Source organism: Vicia villosa, unplaced genomic scaffold, assembly GCF_029867415.1.
Source record: "Vicia villosa cultivar HV-30 ecotype Madison, WI unplaced genomic scaffold, Vvil1.0 ctg.003129F_1_1, whole genome shotgun sequence".
NCBI lineage: Eukaryota > Viridiplantae > Streptophyta > Magnoliopsida > Fabales > Fabaceae > Vicia > Vicia villosa.
In genome coordinates, this window is record NW_026706119.1 from 250735 (window position 1) to 257776 (window position 7042).

Below are 7042 nucleotides of genomic sequence, written 5' to 3' on the forward strand. Positions count from 1 at the left end.
CTTCATTTTCCTTTCTCTAGAATTGTCAGCTATTCGTGATTTTTTCTTAGAGGTACTCCCACCAGCATACAATTCCTCAAGTTCTTTTTCTTTCTGTTTTAATTTATGTATTCGCGGACAGTTTCTCTTGGCGAGCAATGTCCATCTTAACATGCATTGTTTCCATTTGTTCAGTTAATTCCCTATTTTGATTCACCGTTTGATTGTAGCATGGCATGGAAACAATGTTGGGTTGGTCCTCAGATGGAGGGTATAAGGGATCCTTAGGAGGAAAAGGCATCCCTTGAGCTTCGGCCACAAATTTCACCCATGTAGTGTAGGCTTCATAAGTAGCACAATCCTTTTGGCCAAAGTGCTTCTTACCCTTCCGACAAACTGTTTTCCAGGCTTGTACCATTTCTTCCAGCTTACCAGAATTTGTGACCAAATGGTAGAACATGACATCATCAACTTCTTTCTCTTCAGGGGGACTCACAAAAGCATATCCAAAAGTCCTTCTAGCCAAGATGGGATTGTAATTGATTCCTCCTCTTAAACCCATGAGAGGCACATTGTTAAATTTTCCGCAACCCATAATAATCTCCACGTCATCCAACGACCTATTATACCAGACAATGTCTTTGGCTACCAGCACCATGATTCTATCGGACCATCTTGATGTATGTCTATTGTCAACGAAAGGGCCGCGCTCAGGAAGATGATACCTAAATCAACGATACAATAATGGAGCATAACACTGAACCAATCCCCCCTTTCGGTCATTTCTGTGATGTATTGAGTGATAAACATCACCCAGGAGCGTAGGAACTGGGTTCTTCAGAATGAAGATATGGATCACATTCATGTCAACAAAATTGACCACATTGGGAAACATTGCTATGCCATAGATACTCAAAGCCAGAAAATCTCTATATGTGTCCCACTCCTTAGCCACAACAGCGTAATAAGCTTTCTGAACCAAGAACTCCAAATGAAATCCATGACAATTTCCCTTTTCCTTGAGGTTTGCTTCCACAACTGATTTGCTCAAATAAAGAGCCTTTGCAATCTCAATAGAAGTAGGAGCTTTCATCATACTATGATATGGTATCTGCTCTTTGATAGAGATGCCGAGAAAAAAAAAGTATTCTTCCAAGGTAGGACCCAAATGATAGTCAGGAAATGTGAAACAACGGAGAGAAGGGTTGTAGAATTGGAGCAAAGTGTGAACTCCTTCCCATTCATACTTGGTAAACGGTGTCTTGAGGAAGTACAGAATCCTCCCATAATCTTGTTTGAACTTGGTCAACTCATCCAGTGTAATCTGACTTGCCAATCCCTTGAGAGAATCAAGATTCGGATTCGGAAAAGTGTAGGAGTAGGTCTTCTTTCTGCCAGGCCTCATCTTTGAGAACGGTATGCTGATCGGAGACAAAGCCAAAAGATCCTGAAAATAAATGAAACATGCATGTTAAATGATATGATGGAATGTGTTTCGTTTAGGGGAGAATCATAAAGTCTTCTCTTTTGTTTCTTTATATCCATTTTCTCTTTTTTTTCCTTTTTTTTTGTAATATTCTGTTTTTTCTCTTTTTTTTCTTCTTTTTTTTTTCAAAACAGACTTTAGGATCCTCCCACGACGAAACAAAGTGGATATAATAGTGATGTGATGTGATATGTGTGCAATGTGTTGAGAGACTGATTCTCTCGCATATCTAGACATTTGGATTATACTGAATGTAACAGGTTCAAAATTCCGGCTTCAGATTGCAAAATAGAAATCCGGGTATGATGAAGGCTAGTATCCTGTACCACCCCAATCTCACGGGTATGAATTCTAGACACGGACAGGTGGTTCCTAGTGGTCACCAGGGTTAATGATTCCCATGGGGTACAATGTGTTTGAGGCACAAACGTGCCAGACACAATGTTCCATGAAAGAACCTCGCCTGGTCGTGGTACCCCATGTCAAGCTCGATCGTACCAAACGCTACGGGAGTTGACATGGGCATCCACACTAATCCTAAGTATCACTGGCCTGGGTAGTGGGCCTTTTACCTCACACAAACCCCCCACCTGCAAAACAGATCAGGAAAATATGTGGCCCCCACGGGGACCCATAATATAGTCCAGATGCATGATATGCAAATAGGAAATAGACATGATATGCAAACATATACACAAAAGGTAAACATTTAAACAAATAAATAAACACCCAACCAAAGAAACAAACAAAGGCTAGGATCGACTCGCTAGGAATGGACCAGCACAGGTCTATCACATCCCCAGCAGAGTCGCCAGCTGTCGCTACCGCGAAAAATGGAATCAGAGTCGCCACTAATATATTCATCCCATCGCGGGAAAGAAATATCAGAAACCTAACTCGAAACAAGAACAAGGTCTTTCGACCAGAGAACAGGGCACGGGAGTCGGTTACGCAAGGGGAAGGTGCTAGCACCCCTCACGCCCATCGTACTCGATGGTATCCACCTATGTTTGTTTCTATCTAAAGGGTGTATCTATCGCTAATGCAATGCATGATTAAACCTAAAGTTTTTTAATAATTATTGTGCTCGCTATAGTTGCCTATATGCCTACGTATCCTCTTAAGAAGAATCAGAGCGCCGTAGTTCTGCTCAAGATTTTCTATGTTTTTTAGGATTTGTTGGTATTTTTGGTGAACAGTTACATCACACTCCGCCGCTCGACCTTTGGAGACTCACGCTGGGATTAGAGTGGAAGTAACATGCTCTTAAAAGCAAAAGAAAAGTATGTCGAGCGTCTCGAGTGAACCTTAAACAAGGAAGACTCAATCGACTCTTGGTTTGTGTTTTTTAAGTTTAGGAATTTCCACTCAAGTGATCCCCTTAACCAAGAGGGACGAGAGTTTCCATTCCTTTTTATTATTTTTCACTATTTATTAATGTTTTATTGTGTTTTTATTGATTTTTGTTTGTTATGCAAAAGGGGAACATACATTTCTAACCTAATGCTAACAAATAAGAATGGCCCTAAGGTTGAGGATAACTATCCTAACCTATCTCAATTCCTCTTAACAAAGAAGGAAGAGTCTAAGGGAACATGGCAAAAGAATGGAGTTACAACTCCAGCAAGATGAGAAGAAAACACAAGAAAAGCATTTAACAAAACACTTATCAAGAAGCATAAGCAAAGGGATCATCATCCCACTTTTAATACTAACAAGTATCAAAGAAATCAATACCTAACAAGGCAAAGTAAAAGTGTGAGAAACAAGGTTACAACCAAAAACAACTTTTTATTACATTTAAAAGGAAATTGCAAAAGAGGATAGCGGAGATGATTAAAAAAATTAAAAGTCAGGTCCTATGTGTTCCTTGAATACTCTATATTACGCATACAAAAGAATCCAAAAATATCACCCAAAATAAACTCACTTATGAGTGAAAACAAATAAGCAACGTCTAAGAACGTAAAAACATCGGGTACTAAAGAAACTATTTCAAAACCCTATCAAAAAGTAAAATCAGCACTTGGTTTTCAATATGTAACAATATATGCATCTCTACTGATCACACACAAAAAAAGATTGACAAAATTCAGTTTACAAGTCGCTCAATCGAATTCAATCGCACAAGGTATCCAAACCGAAAGTATCTAAAATTCTACAAAAAATATCACAATCATCTCAACACCCTAAAGTATCTAAAACATATTTTTAGTATTTTTTTATTTGAATCAAAACAGGTTTATGAATTAAAAGTTAAAAGAGAAATAAGTTTCAAATAAAATGTAATTCTGCCTAAGAGCCAGGGGTGCCAAAGTAAAAAAATTTAAACTGAGTTTTCTTGCTAATAGCATTTGGGCCAGAAACTAAGGGTGGAAATAGAAAAAAAACGCTAGACCTGTGGATCACAAGGCCCAGCTCGTTACTACCTATCACCTATTCTATTTTTATTATTCTCTTTTAAACATTCAAAAAGATTTTATTTCATTTTTCTTTTCTACAAACAGCTTGCAATTATTATGTTTCCATTTATACACACTCAGCATTGTAACTATTTCTATTTTATTCTCGTCAGCATGCACATTACTATCATTAATCCATTTTTGTATACAATCAGCATGGTTCTATTTATTTAATTCCAATGTGATCATACACTGTAGTACGTATACTTATTAATATTCCATTTGCTTAACAGTACGTGATGTTACTTTATTACATACAGCATATTAAATCAGCATGTGACATATAATAGAACACATAGACATGATATCAATGGGTCAGCAAAGAGTTAAGTCACTACGTGACAAAAAAATGAACACCAGCCAATTAGAGAGCAACACATAGCAAGACTTTTATTCAAACTATCAGCCAGATTAAGAAAAAGAAAAACGCTACGTTGGATGCATGCCAATAACATGAAGCCGCGTATACCTATCATGAACAACAAACAGTCGCCGGAGCTAGTCTCCTCCGGTCATCTTCTCCGGCACCTCTCCCCGCCGGAAAATGTCCATACGCGCAAAAATAATAAAAGAGGCCACCTTCCGACTCAGAATTTCGAGCTGATCACGAATATGGCCTCTGATTTTCCTAACTCTTCCTCTAAGTTCTTAACCGAAGCACACTCAGAAACCCTAACATCTATTACCTCCATGAAAACACAGATCCAAGAAACCTAAACAATATTTATGAGGTATATCACTCGAATACGTAACTCAGACATTCAAATAAGCATCATATCACAGAAATCGAAATCAAACTTCAAGATCCAAAAATTCACATAGAATGCAACACATACTTGAAAACATGGTGGTTCTAATTGTCCTAACCCAATCCCTGATGACGGGTTCCAGGCCTATACATGCTTCTAAGTGTAAGGAGCAGAGAGCTTACTTGATGCGGATCTCAGACGAAGGCCTTCGGAAAACTTCTACTTCCTTTTGCACTTGGATCTTGGACGAGACTATGGCGAGTTTGCACTTGCTCTTACTCCTGAGAAATAAACTCAGGTGGAAACTTGAACCTTTGAATCTTGCAAGAAGTCAGTGAGGATGATGAATCTTTGCTTGAGGATAACGTGAAAATGGTGATCGCAAGTAGGTGGTAGTGGTGATTGATGAAGGAGGAAGATGAAGGTGGTGAGGATGGTGGTTGAAGGTTGCACGTTGATGGAGGTTTTGAAGTTTGTTATAGAGTTTGTTACGTGGGAGTGAGAGAGTGAGTCGAGAGAAGAGAGTGGAAAAAATGAAGGTTTTTGAAACTGTGAAAAATGAATGCCTCTCCGAGATTTTGTGAAGGGTTTTGTTTATATAGCATGGTGGTGTATGGGAGTTTTGGTGTGACTCATTGTAGAGTAGTATTTCTTAACACTTAGTGTATAAGTTTTGACAATTGTAGCATGGTCTTCTATATCTTTATGTATGCAAATGCTGACTCGCCTTCTTGTGCAAACTAACCACTTGGGACACTCACTTTGTTGGCTTCATACCCCACTCTATGTTTGATGGATGGTCATAAAACTAGTACCATATGAAAGAAGGAAAGGAGTAGAAGAGATTGACATTGGATTTGAATCAAGTAGATCCTCATGCTTCCTTATAATTGGCCTTGAAAATGGCACGCTACCTGTTCGATCAATTGCTTCACGCATGGCCTACATTCTGGCCCGCATCTTGGCCATACATACTTCGGCAAGGTCATGACTTTAAGGCATCATATTTTCCAAACCACACATTCAAAATGAGTGACTCTTGGCACAGTGTGTAGAGGGCATGAAGGAGAAAATTTTGATACTGAGATTGAGTCAAATGGATACTTTTTTCTCCTTATAATCAACTTCAAAAATGGCACGCCACGTGCTTGTGAAAATGTTGCACATGACTTTGAGATCCTGCCCAGCCCCATGACATGCACAAATGAATTTCTTCAATCTTCACACTTTATTATCTCATGATCTAGACTTCTAATGAAAATCTTCCCAACTACAAAATTGTAGAGGGCCATGAATAGGATATTTTTTATGTTCTGACTTTTTTGAAATGCAGCATTGAAATACGTGTAAGTCAACCATGAAGTCAGCTACCCAACCAATTCTCAATCTTCCAAAAAAAATTTTAAGTGTGAAACTTTCTATTTATGGCAATTTCCATTTTCAACTAACTTGCATTTTTGGTAACTTTGACATTTTCTTGATTTTATTTATTTCTTTGACTTTCTTTGACCGATTTTCCACCAACACTCAAAATTGAGCAGTTGACTTTGACTTTGACCAAAAAGTCAACTTTTTCCTGATTTTTCGATTCTAGTTGAATTTCCCGATTAATCAGTTTTCGATCTAATTCTCAATCAATTTTCAATCAACACAACCCACTGAATATTCCTTCAAGGTAACCATATTTTCATAAAAAAATCATCTCCTGATTAAATGTTGACCAAAAAGTCAACTGCGTTGACTTTGGTCAAAACCTTGATTCGAGAAGACCAGATGAACTTCAAGCTTACATTCTCCAATCAATGCCTTGAGTTGAAGATTGTGAAACCCTAATTTCAAGAGGACTTCAATGGGGTTGATGCCATATAATCAGACTTCAAATCTTCTTTTATTTTTTATCAGGAATTTCTTCTGCAGAAGCTCTTTTCTTATCAAATCTGAATAGTAACCATGATATGGATGAATGTAATGAATGAATAGCCTATATGAGGTATGCACATGAATGTGATGTGACGGCCAATTGGAGAATAAATAAATGGGCAAATTTTGGGGTGCAACACCAGGATATAGTCAATTGCCTTATGGAGAGATGATTATGATCCCTTGACTAAATTTGATTAAATTATTATTAAAACACATCATTCCCACGTTACAAGAATGAGTGGATCTAGAAGGTTGGTTTGGATGGCCCTACTTCAAATGGGTATCCCTTGTTAAGGCCCATAAAATAATAATAGTTCACTTTCCTTAAGCATGAGGTCTTTGCAAAAGGACAAAGTGGCTTAATCCATCCAAAAGATAATTTATTTTTGGGCAAGACTTTAAATTGAATCACTCGGACGAGACTTTAAGTTAAGTTACTCAAG

At 37.9% G+C, this 7042-nt stretch overlaps 1 protein-coding gene across 1 annotated transcript; it reads right to left on the reverse strand.

Moving 5' to 3' along the window:
* Window positions 1–709: 709 nt before the first annotated feature.
* LOC131640440 (uncharacterized) lies at window positions 710–1384 on the reverse strand. Its single transcript, XM_058910833.1, has one exon. The coding sequence runs from the start codon at window positions 1382–1384 to the stop codon at window positions 710–712; it is 675 nt and encodes a 224-aa protein (XP_058766816.1).
* Window positions 1385–7042: the final 5658 nt, after the last annotated feature.